The sequence below is a fragment of the Paramisgurnus dabryanus genome, chromosome 6, assembly GCF_030506205.2.
Source record: "Paramisgurnus dabryanus chromosome 6, PD_genome_1.1, whole genome shotgun sequence".
Taxonomy (NCBI): Eukaryota; Metazoa; Chordata; class Actinopteri; order Cypriniformes; family Cobitidae; genus Paramisgurnus; species Paramisgurnus dabryanus.
In genome coordinates, this window is record NC_133342.1 from 32,250,609 (window position 1) to 32,273,251 (window position 22,643).

The 22,643-nt window shown below is 37.5% G+C and overlaps 1 protein-coding gene across 1 annotated transcript in view; it reads left to right on the forward strand.

The window, feature by feature from the left end:
* The window catches only part of tnr (tenascin R (restrictin, janusin)), a 218,899-nt gene that overhangs the window by 144,877 nt on the left and 51,379 nt on the right, over positions 1-22,643 (forward strand). Inside the window, exons 5-8 of the mRNA XM_065276614.2 lie at positions 4,059-4,535; positions 14,679-14,942; positions 18,052-18,167; positions 19,744-19,894. Coding sequence (XP_065132686.1) covers positions 4,059-4,535; positions 14,679-14,942; positions 18,052-18,167; positions 19,744-19,894 — 1,008 coding nt within the window. The remainder of the gene's footprint in view (positions 1-4,058; positions 4,536-14,678; positions 14,943-18,051; positions 18,168-19,743; positions 19,895-22,643) is intronic.

Sequence of the window (22,643 nt, forward strand, 5' to 3'; positions counted from 1 at the left end):
AATAATAGTTGATGATATTGAGATTAATTTAAAACCGAATCTTGCATTTCATCCCATTTCCTAATTATGTAATTTATTGATCTAATTAACACATTAAACTGACACATAAAACTTCTTTCAGTTTTAAGTTGATCTAAAGTTGCATTTGAGTCATCCAGCTAACTATAGTTTTTGTCTCATTGTACCCAATTGACAAAGCAAGTGTTTACGGGTTGCATTCTGGTCCTTCTGTCTGTTACATTAAGACAGCAGTGCTAAGTGAAGTAGAAGCTATATTGTGCAATGACCCTTAGGGACGACAGAAGTGTGGATGGTGGCAGTGTTGTGCTTGTTTAACGTCTCAAAGGTGCACTGGGGTGCATTCACACCTGCAAACTACTGCAGCGGAGCGGAGGTCCTCCAGGGCTGCTAAAACAGCTGCAACACCGCAGTAGTAAAGGAGAGTCATATTAGGGAAAACAAATGAGGTTAGATTGTGAACTAGATTAATTACAGCACTGCTTACTGAACGGTCTAAGCCCTCCAGCTTCTGTAAAGCTGCATGATTCAGGTGTTATAAGCCCTGTTGTGCAAACAACATTGCAAGATATTGCCTCAGAAATATTTTGTTCCTGTTTAATTTTAGTCCAACCTGATGAAATGTTTTAACAAAAATAATGATGATAAAAATAAGCTGTCGTTAATATTAACTGTTAAGCATGTTTGAAAGTTAGCTAGTGCTAAAGTGACAAAATGCTCCAGATATAAAATGTGGAATTAAAAATTAACCCTGTAACAAATTCCTCCTCATCGTTTGCTGGTTGTATAGTTAACAACGATACTTGTATACATTGACAATTTCAGTTAATTGATTCAATTAAAGTATTTTCACATTCTGTTTTTGATATTGTTAGTCACGGAGATATATTACAGTACCCTGCAATTGAAAAGTTGTCATGCACTCTAAAAGGTATATTTCACCCAAAAATAAAAATTCTGTCATTATTTACATTGTTACAAACCTGTACTAATTTCTTTGTTCTGCTGAACACAAAGGTAGATATTTAGGAAATGTTTGTAACCAAACCGTTTTTGAGCACCATCGACTTCCATAGTATTTTTCTTTCCTACTATGGAAGTCAATTGTGCTTACTGTCAGGATTTTACAAGGAAGGAGAAAACCGAAATGCAGACACGGATACGAAAATATGAACATAATTTATTAAGTACAAAACAGAAACAAAAAACCCACGAGGGGGCAAATGAACAGAAAAAACGCTGAAAACACAGAACATACTACACTTAACTTGAACTGGAACACACTGGAAACAACAACTGGCATGAGACAACATAGTAACACAGACGGACCCGTACTGAACAACAAACACAAGGACTCTTAAATAGGAACAAAATAAATCACATACACCTGGAAATCATTACAAGTAAGGGATCTGGGAAAAGTGACGAGACCCAGGAAATGCGTGGTCAGAATAAACCAATGAACCCTAAACCTAACCGCATCTCTCACATGAAACATTGTACTGTTAGAACCCTGCCATGCTGGCTAGATCTAAATACAAACAAGGATCTGGCAGGATCCTGACACCTCTGTTTCTTGATTCTTCCTTTTTAAAGGAATATTCAATTTTCTTAAAAGAAAAATCCAGATAATTTACTCACCACCATGTCATCCAAAATGTTGATGTCTTCCTTTGTTCAGTCGAGAAGAAATTATGTTTTTTGAGGAAAACATTGCAGGATTTATCTCATTTTAATGGACTTTAATAGAGCCCAACATTTAATACTTGACTCAACACTTAAGAGTTTTTTTTCAATGGAGTTTCAAAGGACTCTAAACGATCCCAAACGAGGCATAAGGGTCTAGCAAAACGATTGTCATTTCTGACAAAAAATAAATAAATATATATGCTCTTTTAAACCACAACTTTTCGTCTAGGTCCAGTCCAGCGTGACCTAACGTAAATGCGTAGTGACGTAGGGAGGTCAGGTGTTACATATATAAAACGCACATTTGCGGACCATTGTAAACAATAAACTGACACAAAGACATTAATTAGTATCAGTTGACATACAACAACGTAGGAACGGTCCTCTTTCAACACGCTTGTAACCACTGGGGCGGAGTTTCGCGTTCATCCTCTGTGACCTCTTGACATCATGACATATTGCGTGGGGGCGCTGGCGCATCACGACCGGATATACACGAGAAGTTGTGGTTTAAAAGTGCATATTTTTTATTTTTCTTGTCAAAAATGACAATTGTTTCGCTAGATAAGACCCTTATGCCTTGTTTGGGATCGTTTAGAGTCCTTTGAAACTCCGTTGAAAAAAAGTGTTGAGTTAAGTATTAAATGTTGGGCTCTATTAAAGTCCATTAAAATGAGAAAAATCCTGCAATGTTTTCCTCAAAAAAAATAATTTCCTCTCGACTGAACAAAGAAAGACATCAACATTTTGGATGACATGGTGGTGAGTAAATTATCTGGATTTTTCTTTTAAGAAAATGGACTATTCCTTTAAGGGTGCTTTCACACCTGCCTTGTTTAGTTCGGTTGAATCGTATTAGAGTTCAATTGCTCAGTTGGTGTGGTTCATTTGGGCAGGTGAGAATGCAGCAATCGAACTCTGGTGTACACCAAAAGCGGACTAAACAAGCGAACCGAGACCACCTTGAAGAGGTGGTCTCTAGAGTGCTGTATACAATCAAGAAGCAGTTTAGGAAATGCGTTCAAATACATGTGGCCAGTGAGTGATGTGTATCTTATCACATGACAGAATTTTGGTTCGTTTCAACTGGTGTGGATCAGAGCAATCAGTTTGGTGTGAAAAGGAAACAAAACTGCTAAAAAGGTTACAATGTATATATTTTTTTGCTTTTGGCCTGGAGAACCGAACTACAGATGTGAAAACACCCTAACATACAAAAAGTACTTTTTGTGGCTGTATGGTTCCTTAAAGGGATAATTGACCAAAAATGAAAATTAATTCATGATTTGCATAATTTTCTAATGTGGAAGTGAATGGGGCTCATTCATGGTTACAAACATTCCTGAAAATATCTTGCTTGTGTTCATCAGATTCAGAACAACGGAATTTATACAGGTTTGTAACAACATGAGAGTAAGTAAATGATGACAGAATTTAAATTTTTAAAGAACCTTTAACATTCACAAAACCTTTCTGTTGGACAAAAGCTAGCAAAAATCTTTGAAAAGATAATAAAGAAATGGTTCCATTAAGAATCTTTCACTAAAAGGTTCACATGGGAACCAAAAATGGTTCTTATATGGCGTCGCTGTGAAGAACCTTTTCAAGCACCTTTATATTTAATGGTGCATTCACACCAGCCGCGGTAGGGGCGGCAAATATGCACTATTTGCATGTAGTTGGACGCTTGAACATTTGAGTTCACTCGCTTCCTTCGCGCTTGAAACCTGTACATGAAATTCTAGTCATTTAAGACATTCAAGTGGACATTCGCATCATGGGAGGGGCTTCTGCGACTCTACTGAGACTCCGCTCGCTTCCTTTAATCACGCCATTACTACAGCAAGGTCCTGATCGGTTAACGCGCTGCAGATTTTTCAACTCACAGCACTGCTCAATTCGCGCGAAACACGCCATCTGCGCATTCCGCATCTTTCGCACCATTCGCGCCGCAGGATGCCTAAATGCTTCTTTGCATTGACTTAACATGTAAATCACTAGCTCTTGCCGCCTATACCGTGTCTGGTGTGAACCCTGCATAAGAGTGTACTGCTGTTAAAGGCGGGGGTGTGATTTTTGAAAAACACTTTGGAAAAGGGAGTCGGGCCGAGTACCAAAACACACTTGTAGCCAATCAGCAGTAAGGGGCGTGTCTACTAACCGACATCGTTGCCTTGGTTGCATATGTGTGGGGCGGGTCTATCAACAGAAGTTCCAGATTCTATTGGGGTAGAGGCGTGTTTAGGTAATATTGGCTTTCAGAGATCATGGATCCCTGCCTTTAAGCCAATGTAAATATATGCAAATATGAAAATATTTTACAGTGTCCAAAATATCTGTTCACCCTTCAGGTCACTTGGACTTTGTCCCTCAGTGTGGCGGCCATGGCACCTTCAGCATGGAGATCTGTGGATGCGTGTGTGAAGAAGGATGGACGGGCAAGAACTGCTCTGAACCACGCTGCCCAGATGATTGCTCCGGCCAGGGCATCTGCATCGAGGGCGAGTGTGTGTGCGACCGTAACTTCGCCGGTGAGAACTGTTCAGAACCCAGATGCCCAAGCGACTGCTCCGACAGGGGTTTGTGCATCGATGGCGAGTGCGTTTGTGAAGAAGCCTATGCTGGTGAGGACTGCTCACAGGGCAGGTGTCTGAACGACTGCTCCGATCAGGGAACCTGCGTGAACGGAAGCTGTCATTGCCGTCCGGGCTTCCTAGGAGAGGACTGTTCTCTCATCTTCTGTGCCAATAACTGCAGCCAGAAAGGGGTGTGCAAGGACGGCTTCTGCGCCTGTCAAGAGGGATATACGGGGGATGACTGTGCTTCAGGTTCGTGCTCAACATGTATAATTTGTGACCCTGTCTGTAAAATCTATAATCTAATCACAAGATTAGGCACATCGAAGTTTTATTACAGTGATTGAATTCACATAAATCTTTTACATGGTCTTAGTCCATATTAATCTTAAGCGCCGCCATCCCGTATACGGGACACCTAAGTTTACTTTAATATTATTGATGTAAATGTTAATCTATCACGACAAACTATACATTTTTGGAAAGGTCTAAGCCTCAAGAATACACACTTTAACAGTGTTTTATAAAATAAATTATGTAGGGAGAGTAATTGATTTATGAAGAGTGTGTGCCTCAAAACATTTAAATTCTGCTAAATGTCACTGTCCTGCCAGCGGGAATCCTACGTTTACTTCAGTGTTTGGCATGTTAGTTCTTATCTAATCATGACAAACTATATATTAATTGAAATCTCTAAGAGTGTAGTTTTCATTTATCATCACCATTTTGGTAAAGGATTGACACAATGAGAGACATTTTCCAAAATGACACGGGTCCACAGGTGGGCTCATTTTGTTATTATATATTTGTAACACTAATACTCTACCCTAAACCTACAAATCTTGACAAACTATATATTGATGGAAAGCTCTCAGAGTGTAGTTTACATATTGCCTCACAATTTTGGAAAAATTATGACATAGTGAGAGTCAGTTTCTGAAATGTCCCACGGCAACAGGTGGACTCCATTTGTTTTTACATAGCACTAATACCCTGTTCTAAACCTAAACAATCTTGACAAACTATATATTGTTGGAAAGCTCAAAGAGTGTAATTTTCATATTTCATTACCATTTGTGGAAAATTATGACGTAGTTAGAGTCAGTTTCTAAAATGTCACAGGCCCACAGGTAGGCCAAATTAGTTTTTTACACATTTATAACACTAAACCCCTACTCTAAACCTAAAAAATCATGACAAACTATATATCAATAGAAAGCTCTCAGAATGTAGTTTTCATATGTCAAGGTCATCTGATGATAGAAATTATGTAGTGACGTTTTTTTGTTACATGACCTTTTTTTACATGAATTATTATTAATTCATAACACTATATCCTATTATATATCTTCAAATATGTTGACAAACTATTTATTGTTGGAAAGGTCTAAGAATGTAGTTTTCATATTTCAAAACATTTTTGCAGTAATAATAATGCAGTGACAGTAATTTATAAATTTGTGACAAGAGTATGCAGCAAACCGTTGACACATAGTGGCCGTTGTTGGTAAAACCACTAAAAGTGTGACACAATCCTTGTTTTTTTTTGTGATTTTGACTTGAAATTTGAATCACAACAACTAAAGACTTATGGCTTTATGTTTACATTATTACATGTGTGAATGATTAAAATGTTTATAATTTTATTTATAAAATTATTATGATATTGGATTTTTTTTTTTATTAAGACGCCGGGTGACGCCGAAGGGGTTAAAGTTATTTTGGCTATATTTTCACAGAATGTTCTTTACATACAGTACATCACAAAAAAATGACTATAGCTGGAATTTCATAGATTTGGTCTCAATTATGCTACTATATGTTTTCGACACAGTAGAGCAGTAAGAGAGCAAAACAGGGGTCATGGTAAACCAAGGAAATGAGCTGAGCTGGGAAATATACCTTATAGCAAACATAAAAAGGTTTTAACATGCAAGTTTGGGACATTTATGTGCAAACTACCACAATGGAAATGTCACCATGAATGACATCACACATGTTTTTTTTTAGTCCATAGGCATTGCACATTATATGTTCTGGCACAGGCATGCAACCAAACACAACAGTACTGGACTAAGATTGTGTTGACGCTGGTGAAGAAACTTTTTTTACATAGTTGTGGTGCAAACGTGGTCTAAGAGTGCAGGTTTCTTTACATTTTGGGTGAAGGCACCAAAAATATCAACAATTAAATATTTAACAAAGAATGGCTTATTTTTGCATACTTTATGTATTTATTTAATGTAAACTGAATCATTTTAAACACTAGTTGTACTGAATATCTCCCGAGACTTATAAAGAATGTGTCAGAAAATTCTCCATAATCGATCTGTGTTCTTTAAACATTTTTAATCCATCAAAAAAGAAATAATGTCACAATAAAGGATTGCACAATAAAAAGAAAATAGCAACATAATTTTCATATCTTCTGAGTTACTTTATTGTAAAATCTCAATTGATGTACTTTCTAAAAATAGGCCAATAAAATCCACACTGGAACTGAAGAACAGTAACCGATTCCCCGTTTATCGGCACACACAGCAGATGCTAAACCCCGCTGTAGACCCCCTTCCACTTCACCCGTAGCTGCGAAATTGGTGACAGCTCACAGCATAACACCATTCATTTGTCAAAAGTCACATTCACTGGGGAAGATGTGTCATATTAACCAGGCAGAGGCGATTTTTCCATTACACATACTCAGGTTCACAGCTAGTTCGCAGAAAAGGCTGGAGAAACCCCACATTGCTCGAGGTAGCTGTCATCTGATGATTGGGAAGGGCAAATCATATTACCAACCAACTCTTTCGCTCTCTATTTCTGCAAGACCAAGTGGAGGTAAAATTGCTTATTTCATTGCAATTAGGAGAAAATAGTTTGGTGGCGTGCACAAGAGGTGGGGAATATGGCGAGCAGCTGCTCAATTATTACACAGCTACTGAAGATTCTCCGCTCTCTTGGGTCTTTATATTATCAAGCCAATGAATTAGGATATGACTTTCCTTTCAGTTACTCTATCCAATTTTCGCGTTTCATTAGGCCTTGAAATCGTAAGAAAAACATGTTTTGCAAACAGGTAGTGATGAGAAAATAAACAAAAAGGACAAGGCAATGGGATGCGCAAAGTTCCCTTTCTAAAATATATAGATTGCTTAAATTGGAATATTATGTGTAATGTATTTCTGAGATGAGAAATATTATTACTATCATTTTTGTAATCAGCATGTATTCCTATATCTTATATTCAAGAGCTTAAATTATGAACATTAAGTTCAATGTCATACATTTATACATTTGGCAGGTGATTTTATTTGAAGTGAATTTCAGTGTTTTGGCTATACATGCATAACATGGAAGTTGAATCCATGACCTTGGTGTTGCTTGCACCATGCACTACCATTTGCGGTAGGAAGCATTTGTGCATATTCACTTGCCATCATCTAAATATATCATATAAAATAACATATTTTGCAGAAATATATCATTGAGCCCTATTTGAATTGGACTAGTTATTGGATGTTAAGAATTTTGTGACCTGTGAATCTGCAAAGCCTGTCTTTTACTAGCACAACTGTAAAAAGTTATGGAGCAAATTACCTGCTGTTTATTCTCTGTGGTCTTTCTAGGAAATGTAATCTCATGCAAATGTGCTTGTTGTTGTGGATATTAAATATTCACGACACATTTCCTCATCTGTTTTGACCTTTACAATCATAAAATCATGCTGTACGTGAGTAGTGCCTCACAGTGTGGATGGAAACATTTAAGCAATTATGTAATATATTCAGATTAAATCAACAATTATTTAAAATATTTGTTATTTTACTTTCGAAAGGAGAACGTTTGAAAGAGCATGTGATCTGCAATGCTTAAACAGACGCTTGCATCTCTGTAATAAACATAGAGATCCGTCTGAATCTGTGAAACATGAAATCACAGATGTCGAGTGATAAGAACTGTAATTCAGATGTAGTTATAAGAACTAGTCGTCTTAATAGGGCTGGTATGTTATACTGAAATGCTGTTAGTGTCATATTGGTAAATGCATTGAGTACATTGTAATACATTTTCTAGTCAAGTGGGTCTGTTAATACTAATGCATGTCTTAAACTTACATTGAATCAAACTTACATACTGTATCAGCCAGCAGGCTACATTATATCTATTGTTTGGCAAGGTGTCGCTAGAACCCTTTTACTGGGGCATGTGCCCCAGTGTAAATCTTTTGTGCCCAGTGTAAATCTTAAGTTAACATTTTAGCAGTTATCTAATATAAGAATTTACAAAGATAATCGTGGCAAAAACGAATCTATAGACCGTTTCAGCAGTAACAACATAAACAAGAGCCGTTCATGGTCCTCACGTCCGGTAAACTCCACTAAGAATAAATAACAACAAAGTCCTTTTAAAGTAGTTAATTTATATAACAAGCAAAATGAACAACACATAGATTACCTAGGAAACCAAAACATTTGTTATTTTCGACGAGGTATTTGTTTAAGAGTTCAGTTTCTGCGACTAGTCAGAACATTAAACAAACAGAAACCGGAAGTAAAGTTCCGACCAGATGCGTAATCGCGTCACCGCATTTGCGTCTGATGAAACCATCTATAAGCAATGTAGATATGTTTGTTACAATGCAATTTAGTTTTTTATGCAATGTTATCCAATTCACGCTTGTAAAAGTGACGTAGCAGTCGCCCTGATGTGTGCGCGCACAAATTCATGTCCATGCGCGTCTGTGCGTTCAGCCGCACACAGTCGCATACAAAAGTCAATGTGAAACCATGCGATTGAGTTAGCTTATAAAACCTTGATGAAACTAAAGCAAGTTTCTAAATAATATGATAATTTTATCTCATTTTATTTTATCCTATTTTTTTCTTTATTTTATCTTATTTTAGCGAATATACTTAGCTTCCGATAACGACGGCATAGACTCCTCCGCATTCAGGAGAGAGTATCAGCATAGTCTACCCACTTTTCGTAGTGACGTATGACGCATGCGGATCTGTGACTCCGCATATGAAAAGTGCATACACTATACTGATACTCTCTCCTGAATGCGGAGGAGTCTAAGATGGCAACATTGTGGGAAGCTAGTTATTTTCGTTTGTAACGTTTCAGATATGTATATTTCTCTTACAAAATCACATCGATTTCCTCTTAAAGGTCTTTATTTTTCCCCGGAGCCGTGTGGATTACTTTGGCAAAGGATGGATGCACTTTTTGGACTTGAAGGGGTGGACCCCATATTCATTTATTATAAAGATTGGAAAAGCTAGGACATTTTCAAAAATATCTGAATATAGGTTCAATTTTCATTTTTGGACGAAATATGCATTTAATCATTGTTATCATTATATAATGTAAAATGCAAATGTGCAAGAAAATATTTTCTCTTGTGCCATTTTCCAAACATTGTATGCCAAATTCCTCCAAACATGTTAATAATGTTAAGTATATGAAGATGATACTTAAATATTTTTAAATACATGTTTGTCTTTCTCAGTACTTTTTGCAGGCTTTCAAAAATATATATATAATAATCAGAAACAAAATGGGGGGGAGTGGCGACCCAGATAGCAAAATTGCTGTGGCCCAGATCTGGCTCACATCTGACACTGTCATCTGGCCCACCTTTGGCATGGAATGATGGCACTTGAGCGGTCCACTTCCATTTTTCCAGATCTTTACCACAAGCAAGCCATAGAAATACCACACATCAGCCAAGCACAAAGCAAATAATGCAGATCTGTCCCAAATCTGGGTAATAGTTTATTTAAATTCTGTCCCAGATTCGGACCACACCTGGCATGGATTGTTGGCACTTGTGTGGTCCACTCCTGTTTAATACATGTCAACCACAAGCGAGCCAGAGTGATGCCACATTCAGAGTATGAATCTCAACCATGGTGACAATTAAACATGGTGTACATTTTTTACAGTATTTAGCCTGCTGCTTTTGGTAATAAATATTTAAAGTGGTAGTCGAGGGGTTTTGTGTTTATCTTCTACACCCCTGCTTCACTTTTAATATATTCATTCAAAGTTAATCTATTTATGCCTACTAGCATGTTTTTTATGCAACTAAATATATGATATGATCTAAAGTATACTGATATTACCAGCTAAATAATGTAGTCTTAATTTGGGTGGTCAGTCTGCATTTGATATTCAATCTGCATCTAATTTACCTAAACCAAGTACATTTCTCGAATTAAATTCACTTTAGAATGCCAAAGTCAAGTTTAATCATATAAAATTAATTTTACCAGCAACAAAATTGTGCCCAGTGAAAATGCTGAGTGGCTAGTAACTTTGGAAAACATCTAACCACTTTGGCTGGTTAGCAAAAAAGTTAATGTCAAGCCCTGTATATAATGGTTGAAATAATATTATCATGTAATCAATAGGCACAGGCACTTTGACCATCCAATCAAAGGAGGTGAAAAGTCAACATTATAATATGTCTGGTGTTACCAACTCGAAATCTGATTGGTTAAAGCAACAGCTTATTTTTATTGGCACATATTATGACCCTGGCAACAAATTATCATTAAAATATGATTGGATAAAAGTTACAACATAAAAATACACCAATAAAAGCAGCACAACCAAGAAAAAAATATGAAATGAGAAGAATAGACTATTAGGAATTTAAAACATAAAATTATATTAAAGCATAATATGTCAGTGATAGTGTTTAGGCTGACGGCCCACCACTGTATGTACGGTTTACAATATCAGTATCTGCTGGCACTAGTGAGTTATTAATTAAGAAATCATGAAAAAATTTGTGATGAGTTTTGGAAAGATTTTCCCAGCATCATTAGAAGTAATGATTATGAGTATTATTCATAATTTGCCATTGCTATCATTTTTTCTCTTGAAATGTCCATTTTTTCTCTTGAAATGTCTTGATCAAATCTCAAATTTTATTTCTTAATATGTGTCAGCTTTTAACATCTGACATTTTATTGTCTTTGAGTGACATTCCTGGAAGAGATCATGGATAATGAGAGGCATAGACTGATTCTCCCCTCCAGGCAAGGCTGTGTCTCCCTTACTCCTCGCTCCTTAAAAATGAAAGGCAACGCTGAATAGATATGAAGAGAAAGCACAGGTGCTGAAGTGATAAATTCTGCTAAGTGGGCACCTTGGGACATTTTTTTCTTCTTTGAGGGGTTTGTGGTTGAGGCGGAGCAGCAGGAACGCCAATCTGTCCCATTCGTGTGGAAGGAGCTGAATTGCTTTCTCAAGTCCTTAGCGGTTCCCTAGAGGCCACTTATTGCCAGTCCTATGAGCCCAGTATCACTAGAAAGCCTTGTGTGTTCTGGAGACCCGGATTGTTTCTTTGTCTCATGAGTAGCCCATATGGGATTCTCCAATCGCTTTTTATAAGTATCAAGTACATTTTCCAGCATCTTTAAATTCTGCGCATACAGAAGCATCAGTGTCAGATTTTACTAGGCAAGATGCGACTTGGGATCTTTTGTGGCTTGAATACAGTACATAACAACACTAGCTAAATGAATCTTTAGACAGGCAGCCAGAATCCATTTGTTTTGGCATATATGGCTCAAATCCATTTAGTTGTACTGTGATCTAAACAGCCAACAACATGTGAAATACAGGCCTGATACTGTGAGCTTATACTTCAGTGTGAATTGTTAGATCAAATGAGTATTAGGATTGAAATATTTGTTCATTATCAAAAAAAAAGTCCCAATCGGTCACTAGGGCCAGAACCCTTTAAAAATTTTACTAATATGTATCATTTAGGTACAGATATGTATAGGCCTACATTTAGTACCAATATTTTTTGGTACCACTATATACAACGTTATCTCCAGGAGTTCGTAAATATTTTATGAGTTGGCTAATTGGTATTAATTCATACGACCAAATTCGTAAGTTTTTGTACGATTTGCCTTGACCCCTCTGACGTTGGGGTTAGGTGCGGGGTTAGGAGTTTAGTTTCATTGTTTTTTATGAGAATCATATATTTTTGCACGATTAACTTCGTATGAATTCATATGAATTAGCCAACTCGTAAAATATGTAAGAGTACTCGTGAGATCAGGCTGGTATATACATCTGAGGTACTAACATGACCTTTTTAGATAGAAAGGTGTGCTTTTTGAAAGGGATGGGGATGGTGCTAACCTTTCATGTATTTTACACAATGCACAGTATCTACTCTACAGTTAGTGCTGCTTTGGATAATTTTGACTCCCTAAGGCAAGATTCTTGTATTAAGGATTTACTAAAATATGTAAATTAAAAGACATGGTATAATCAAGTAAATATACATAATGAAATACAAATTATTGCCTATATTACTACAGGTTTGTCTATTGTTACTTATTTATACATGAGGCTTTTGCTATAGCAAATAGGTGAAGAGTTTCATGCGCATGATAATACAATAAATCCTCTGACTTTTGTTATCAGAGCTGCAGGACTTGTAATGCTGCGTGACGTCATTATGAACAAGAGCAGAGGCACAATTTCCAGCTCTTATAAGGTCTTGCCCTTTTGACTCTTGCTTAGATGGTTAAGTCGTTACTAAGGCAACCGATGCTAAATATACTTAATATTGATTACAGCTAAAAGCTTAGGCAGCTGACTTGTTGCTTTCTTAAGAAGGTCACATACCGGGTGAGAAGCGCAGCGCCGTGTCAGGTGTAGGACAACTCGCAGGTATTGCACACCGTGCGTGCACATTCAATAGCGTAAGCTTAGTCAGACAGAGTCTACTTCCAGATACAAAATATGAAAATTATGTTATTATGTTATTAAATGTTAAATTATGGGCTCTCTGTGGCACAGCAGCGGTCAGGCGCCGCCAATGTGTGTACATTCATAGAAAATAATGTGTTTGATTTTTAGATACATGGTGCGACGTGTTGCTCCGCTTCTTATTCGGTCTGCAACCTCCTCTACCCTATCAGGCAGTGACTGTTTCGGACAGGCTTCATAGGCACCATCGGCTATAACCATGAAAATATTTAAAAAGTGCAATATACATTTCTTTGTAGAAATGCAAACTTGTTGAAAGTGAAAAAAAAATGAATTTGCATTTATACAGAAACTGTTCTCCGGCTGCTTTCTCTGTCACCATTTTAATGTTTACAGCTTCACCAGTCCCTTTCCCTGTGGACGTATGTGAATACGATTTTAGGATATTAAAGGCAGAAAAGGACACATCTATGCTGCCTACATCATAAAATTGATCAGATAATGGTATCTCCGGAGGCAAAGCAAACACTGGATCTGGACGTGCCTTGATGCTATCCTGTGGGCGCATTTCACTCAATTCAATGTATTTTGTACAGGGTTTTATAACACTTATCACATTAAAGTTAGATCTTATGTGTATTGAGATAATATGTATGTATATATAAAGCACACAATGACAAAACAAAACAAGGACACTTTGAGACTTAATGAACGTAAACGGAGACAACCATATGATGTAGTTACAACATCCACCAGCAGGGGCTTACTGGACCATGTTACCCATGACTCATTTAAATGGGCAAAAAAGTTGACAGGATGTAAAATATGAAATGGTTGCAGTGTGTGCGTAGATTATAAACAATCAGCCTTTCATGAAATTAATACATACAATTATGATCTCACGGAAAGTCGTGTTATAGTCACACAAAATTTGATCCATTTATTTGTGTCCAAGGCATGAAATTCAGCTTTTTTGTGCCTTGAGCATGAATGTCTTTTTCGTGACACTCGCACGGAATTCTATAAATAGTTTTTCGTGTGCGTTGCACAACTTTCTTTTTTGTTTCATTTTTCATGTATAGTTTTCTCAGTGTTTTTTTTTACTATTTTCTTACCATTGGTGCTTGGGGTTGGGGTTAGAATCACTTTCTATTTCATTTTTAGACATCCTAACCCAAACCCCAACTTTAACCCCAACTCCAGAATAGAATAGTTTTAAAAGTGGAAGAAAAACATGTAGAAACCAATAAATAAAAGTACATCCTAACCCAAGCCCAAATTTAACCTCAAACCCAAGCGACAATTATTTAAAAATAGGGAAAAAAAAGAAGAAAACAATACATAAAGTGACGCAAAAAAGAAAGTCGTGCCACGACATGAGAAACTGTTTATAGAAATTTGTGCGAGTGTCACGTAAAAAAGCTGAATTTCGCGCCATGTACACAAATAAATTGATACAATTTTGCGTAACTACAACACGACTTTCCATGAGATCATGTTGTTAAAAAACCTGTGAACAAATACTGTATAAGCCTTGCTGTAAAGTGGCTTACCATGATTTCCCCTAAGAGCACATTACCACATAAATGTCCTCAATGAATGCTTTTTATCAGAATGACATGTTGCATATTCATGCACTTTTTTCCACAGTGTCACCTCCTATACATCTACGAGTTCAAGGGGTGTCCGAGCATACTGTTGATCTGGAATGGGAGGGGTCTATGATCCTGACAGACTTTCTCATCACTTATGCCCCCACAACCCCTGGTGGAGTCCAACTGGAGATCAGAGTACCTGGAAACGTTACCAACACCACCATCAAAGGTTTGGAGCCAGGACTGGAGTACAACATCAACGTGTACGCCGTCATCGACAACATCATCAGTGCACCTATGAACACCTTAGTATCCACCTGTGAGTGCACTTTACTTCCGAGAGCTCTTTTTATTCGAATAACATCAGTCTTCTCGTCAGACAATGTTCTTTCCAGGGAAATGTCAGAGCACTTTGCACAGATTTGTCTGACTTGACATTTTCATTGTAGGCGCATCATTACACAAGCATGACCCTGATGAAGTTGCATGAGATTCGGCACTATTTCTCGGTTTCTTTTGCATTGGAACATGTTCATATTTTATACTACTTGGGATGAACTGGCTGTTTTTGCCAACAGGATATGATTAGACACCTTTACCACCTGTTGGGTAGCAGTGCCAGACTGGCAGAATGCTAGAGGGCCTTTCATATACGCTCACTGCTTGTCAGCCCTAAGTATGCCACAGACCAAAATAGAGCACATTGTAAAAATTGTCCATTATTTGTGAAAAGCCAGTTGGGCGTTCTGCAAACAATTACCAAGTAGCACTGACTATCCTTCTGTTTCAAACATTTTTGCAGGTCATTTAGAGGTAATGAAGATAATCAAAACTTAATGAATTTGAAAGCAGTTACTGTGTGCATTTGGCATCTGTCAGGTATTATGATCTTGGTTAAGCATCTGAGACATTCAGCTACTGGAGACTTTCAAATGCATGTTTAATTAAACTTAACAAATTAAGTTAAACAATTTCAACTTGTTTATAAGTTCCGACAACTCATCACTAGTCAAGATTTAAAATAGTAGGTTTAATGGACTTGCATAGCCAATTTGATTATCGTTTTTAAAGCTGTGTAGCATGTAGTTGTCAAAGTAATCTGTAATGTGCATTTTTGATGCATAATCGAATATTATATAGAGATGCCATTCCAAGTTAAGCAAGATATTTAAAAGTGAGACATACAGCATATTTAAAGTTTGACAACATTTTAGTGTCACGTAAAAAAAATAAGTAAAACTTTGATTTGTGTAAATTTGACGTTAATGTTTTTGGAGGGATGTTGTGAACAAGCAGAACTGCAAAACAGATACCACATTCAGTAAACAACTTATGAAGACATAACTCGTACAGACAAGCAGATGCAAAGCACTAAATTGCATACTGTAATAGGTATATTAAATGCAAGGATAATGCTTAATATGCATTTCAGGATTTGCGTTTGGGTTCCTTTGGTGCTTTATTAATAAGAGGTATACAGTTTTAGTTTTTTTTATGAATGTTTAATGCATTAAACCACGTTAAGCCTTTTTACATAGTTTTTTTTATTTGCTTGTTGAGCATTGCTTGTATATTTTGGGCTGATCTGCGTGCCTGTACACTTTATGCTTTATTAGTTAGTTAGTTGTACTGAATTTTGTGTCTGCTTTGCTGATCTACTTGTTCACACCACCCCAAACACATCAAAGCTCACATAACACATGGTTTCTGCTTATCTCAAGTTAATCTTTTAACTATAGAGTAGTATAACTTCCTTATTTATCCAAAGAGTCTTTAGTTTTATCAGATTTATAAAATACAAATCAGCTGTACCGATACTTTACAATAAACCCAAGCTCCTCTTGGTGGAGCGAGTCATGAGCAAGGAGCACACACAAAACATTATGCCAATATCCTACCTAGTCTCATGTACATGTAGATGCGTATAAATAGCACGAAGTGTGAAAATCGTGCAATACATACGCCAAATTCCAGTTTGGCGTGCATATGATACGCCAGTCCTTCCCATTCACTTAAACGGTGCATTTTTTTATCATTTTATTTATTGGATTCTCAATTTTTTCTGTTTTTTAAACTATTTTCACTTCGGTTTAGGTTTAGATTTCAGATTTGCTGAAGGACGTTATTTAATATACAGGTTTCTCCATGTTTTTGTCTATATTTAAGCCATGGTCGCTTGGAGTTGGGGTTAGAATTGGGGTTTGGGTTAGGATGTCATTTTTATATAACAAAAAGTTGTTCTAACCCTAAACCCAAGCGAAAATGGTAAAAAAATTGCAAAAAAATTGAGAAACCAATAAATAAAGCGACAAAAAAAGATGCGCCGTTTAAGTGAATGGGAAGGACTGGCGTATCATATGCACACCAAATTGGAATTTGGCGTATGCATTGCACGATTTTCAAACTTTGTGCTATTTATACGCAACTCCGTGAGACTGGATTGCACTATCTCTGGATAACTTATGATTCACTAAATGTCTTCATGTCGTTTACATTATATGCAACAAAACACAGACATTTGATGCAATTTTATTTACCGCCTGCGAGTTATGACCCGGTTGGGGCCACCCCATTTCAACAGAATCCAGCGTTAAACAAACACACACACACGACTTCGATGCTTCCCCTGGAAAAACAAACTACATCAATTGTTTTTGTAATGCTGGCTTCTTTGGGATGCTGAATGAGGTCAATTTTCCTCTCAAACAAAACTTTTTCGGTGATGTTGATTTTGTGTCGCTTTTGGTTGGTGTGTGCGTGCACTATTCTGGTTAAAGTTTCCATATAAGGATTTCCATTGTACTTCCTGCACCGAAATAGCCCTTAAAAGTACTAGAGCAAGATTTTTACGTATGAATCATAATCGGAGAAAACTTTCAGAAAATTGTTTGAACCCTGGCGAAGTGCATTCAACACAGAAATACTCTGTCACACGTCCAACTGCTTCTTTTTTGACACTTTGCCTATGTTTAGCATGAGGAGGCCAACTCTTAAACTGTGTTAATAAGTCAGAATCCATGAAATAACTTTAAACCCCCTTTAATGTAAAAATGAACTTATATTAAGAATGTATTCTCACATTCCTTTGGCTTAATTCTCGTAACATTGACTTAATCCTTAAAATACTACACCTTTATTCTAAAAATATTGACCTTTTATTCTTGATGTATTACAAGGTTCTCATAGTTTTGAATATATTTTCGTAATCTTTTTTTTAAGTGGCACTAAAATGCTGTCATATTAAAGTAAAGTTACAAACGGGAACAATAAAACCACAAAATATGTCTCCATGATGTTTCATCTGTCTCCACTACTTCTTTTTTATGAAGCAAAGCAAGCAAGATCTGTCTTGGTTTCTTAGAAAAAAAACGGATTTATTGAAAACGCACAGACTAAAGACCAATAATTCATCAATCTCTACCTTTTAGATCTCTCGAATCCAGACGGTTTACTCTTCAAATCAATCATGGAGACATCCGTGGAGGTTCAGTGGCAACCTTTAGACTACTTGTTTGATGGCTGGGAAATAAGCTTCATTCCCAAGGTAAGACTTTCCTTAAAAGGTCACACTTCAATTGAATCTGCCCCTGCTGTCGCTCCTGGCATAAAAACAAAAATGTTCGGGAATCTATAAGCATTTGGGCCTTCATCATCCAACACGGTGCGCATTGACAATGATGTATGGGGCATCACATTGTCACGTTTGCACAGACATATGTGCACGGCGTACCAATTGATGCTTTAATAAAAAAAAATGATCAGGTGCCTCAATGTCAACGTGTCCATGTTTGCATGAGAGTTATTTTGCAGCATGGCAGAAACACTCATTCCATCCAAGCAAGAGATGTTCCCACTAATCCCTTCTGAAATGGTCCATCTGGATGAAACCATGTACAGACTACACTTTCACAAGAAGAAGAAAATTGTCCAGCTCCTCTATGCCAGCGAAATATGGAGCTTGCACTCAGTGCCTCATTAGGAGACAGCAGTGGGAGGCATCGCTTTATGCAAAGCAGCATGTCTTCTGTGCAGCATACCTGTCATTTCACAGTGAGGTGAAGCATCTCCCCCCCTGTATATAATAACAAACACGCATCACAGCCCCTGAGGAATTTCTTTTGTGGATATTGTTACTATTAGAATCATGCTTTGAGTCTATTATGTTCAAGCTAGAAAAACTGATGTATGAGAGGCATATTGTACTGCTGGTAACGGAAAACTGGGATTGTGGGTTTGCTTAATGGTATTCAGCTCGTAACCATGAACACACAAAAGATTTCATCCAGCCGGCAGATGATTAGATGAATCTCCTTACACAAGTCTGAAAACTCGATACGGTAATAACCGTTTATTTAAAAGGTAAAAGAGCTGCACCGTTAATTCTTTCTATACACATCGGCCTCTTCGATCTGATGCATTCGCTGCATTGCAGATTTGATTTATTTTAGATTTAAGCAGAGAATACGCTGCAAACAAAATCAGATGCATCTTCAGAAGGATGCAAAGTGAATACGAAAAGAGGGGTACAGGGGGTCATCGTGCACTTCAATCCTCCTTGGTTGGGAGGGATTGCTAAGAGTACCGAGTACGAGAGCCAACCCCGCCATGCCACGGGGGAAATCATATTAGAAGTGGAAGTCTTACCCTCTGCGGATTTAATACTAAAAAGCATAAGAGCCGTTCTGAATCTTCACAATATTGTAATGGATCTGATGGCAGGGACAAGTGGGCGTTCACAAAGTCGATGGGAAAGAACAAAAGATAAAAGGAAAAAAGAGGCTTTTAGAAGTCAGAAATTGTGCTTACCTTTGAAAGCCCCCATAGTCTCAGTGTTCATAAGCATTCAAGCGGAGGTCAGGTGATGTCTTGTGTACCGCAGTGCATCATACTCACAACTGTTTGTAAAAAATAAGACTCTGATTTAATACATCAAACATCTGGCAAAATCGACACAGAAATTCCAACAGCTTCTTTATTGCACACTCGACTGCCCGCTGAAAACATTCTCTGATAATTTAAGCCGTGCACTGTTTCCAGCCTGCCTGCACCCTGGTGTATGCATGAAGGTATCTGGTATTATAAAGATTGATGTTTTTGTTTATCTCTTGTGTATTTGACAGGACAATGATGGAGGGATGACGGCACAGCTACCCAGCACCATCACATCCTTCCACCAAACAGGGCTGAAGCCTGGGGAGGAATACACTGTCAACCTGGTGGCACTGAAAGACCAGGGCAGGAGTCAGCCGGTTACTACAACTTTTGTCACACGTAAGCCTGGTTTTGACTTACTTTCATTTCTTTTATGCATTTTGATGACACTTTTATTTAAAGCGGCTCGCAGTGGATTTGAGTTACAAATTTTGTTGTCCGAGGGGCGCAAATTCAAATTAAGTGTTCTGAGTGTCATGTGTGTTCCGAGTGTTTTCAAAATATGTGTTTGTTGCGTCACGTGAGCCATGTTCATCACGTGCTTTGTCAAAAAAGTGCCTGCTGCACACGCGTCAAAACCGTTTATGATAAAAGAGATGCTCACGTTCACAAAATACACGCTAGACACTCCCTTAACAGTAAACTCTGATTACGCATGAGATTATGCGAGTATCTGGCAAACGTGAGCATCTCTTTTATCATAAACCCTTTAGACGCATCTGCAGCAGGCACTTATTTTGACAAGACACGTGATGCACATAGGATCACTCGGCGGCAGGAACAGATATTTTGAAATTACGAACCACACACATGACGAGCTACATACATGTTGTGACGAACTTCGCATCAAGCGCCCTTGAAAAAAAAAGTCACTGGCCGGAACTGATGTGTTCCATGTTTCATATTGTGTGACTTATAAGGCAAAATTTCTAACACCCTAAAGCAACCATACCATAACCACCCAGCTAACCTCAAGCAATGCCTTAGCAATGTCCTAACCACCTAGTAACCACTTAGCAACATCCTATTAAACCCCATGAACATTGTTGAAGTAAGTTTTTCCAAACATATTAGATATAACCAGACTGGGCCCTTTCACTATGGGGGAAAATTCAATGCTTAATACAACTGCTTTTGTAAGGAATAAATATCCCGTTTAGTTGTTGTTTTAGCGAACAATTTTAAAGATATTGTTCTTTCACTTTCATTAAAAAATCCTGATAATTTACTTTTAACCCCCATGTTATCAAAGATGTCTTTCTTTACTTAGTCAAGAAGAAATAATGTTTTTTTTTTGTTGAGAAAAACATTCCAGGATTTTTCTCCATATAGTGGACTTTAGTGGAGTCGATCCCAACAGAGGCATAAGGGTATTATCCATAGACTTAAAAAAATGGACGTACTGTAGTGTCCGTGACGTCACTCATAGGGTTCTGAAGATCATTTTTTAGCCAATAGTAGGTGATGCCTGCCATCTGCATCTTGGTAGCGCGTCGCTGCGCATCACTCGCGGATATCCGAAAATGGGTAAAGAGGGACGTGGGTGAAGCTGAAGTGTCTGGTTGCTTTACCAGGCTGTAAACATATTTTTTCTGCTCTAAAGATGGGCATTTTAACATTGGGGTTATGATAATTGAATCCGTTTCGGAGCCAGCCTCTAGTGGCCTGTTGATGAATTGCGGTTTAAATCACTTCTGTATTGGCTTCATCAGGGATATCGCAAGGTTGCCCCTCGGTCTAATCAAGCGAAACAATCTTCATTTTCGCAAAAAAAAAATCAACTTCCCGTCTTGCACTTGCCGTTTGACGTGCCAGCGCGACCTTACGAATTACGTAATCAAGTCAAAAGGTCACACGTAACATATGTGAAACGCACACTTGCGGACCATTGTAAACAATAAACTGACACAAAGACATTAATTAGTATCATTCCACATACAACAACATCAGAACGGTCCTCTTTCTCCACGCCTGTAAACACTGGAGCGGTAGCTTTGCACACGTTATGCTTGAACTTTCGACGTAATCACATAATACGTAAGGTTATGCTGGCAAGTCTCATGGCTAGTGGAAGAGGAGAAAAAGCATACTTTTTTGTCGAAAATTTTGAGGTCTTTTCGCTAGAAAAGACACTTTTGCCTCGGTTGGGATTGTTTAGAGTCCTTTGAAGCTGCATCGAAACTGTAAACTGTTGAGTCCAATAAAGTCTATTATATGGAGAAACATCCTCAAATGCTTTCCTCAAACAACTTAATATTTTCTCAACTGAACAAAGAAAGACATTTTGGATGGCATGGGGGTGAGAAAATGTTCAGATTTTTTCATAAAAAATGTAGTAATCCTTTAATATAATTATTCTGGGAGTCCCACCTTCCAGTTCAAACATCCAATCATCAATCGGTGAAGACTGGTGATTGTTTGGAGCTATGTAGTCTTAGTGGTTGTGGGGTAAGAATTAAATATGTTGTTTAATTGTTATTTTAGCACACAGTTAAAAAGATATCTGTCTTGACCTATTACCTTGGATAGGGTTTTAGTCTTGCATGACTGAAATAACTGCCCAGAGGCATTGCAAACGAAAATTTACCATGGTTTAAGTACAGTTAAAATAAAAGAACAACATGGTTATTGTAGTAACACTGTGGTAACCACAAAATAACCATGAACATAGTCAAACCATGGTTAGTGTACTGTAATAGTAGTCAATAGTAGTGCTAACAGTAATCAACAACCAAAAAACATGGTTACTACACGTTAACCACAAAAAAAAAACATGGTTAATTTTTTGTAAAGGCATGACTTTCCTTAAAGGGATAGTTCGGCTAAATGATATTAAACCCATGATTTACTCACCCCCAAGCTGTCCGAGTTGCATATGTCTATTGTTTTTCAGATAAACACATTTTCGGATATTTTAGAAAATGTTTTAGATCTTTCAGTTGAATAAATGTAATGTTACGGACCTTCAAGTCCAAAAAAAGTGCGTCCATCCTTCACAAAATAAATCCAAACGGCTCCAGGATGATAAACAAAGGTCTTCTGAGGGTAATCCGTGCGGTTTTGTTGTAGAAATATCCATATTTAAAAC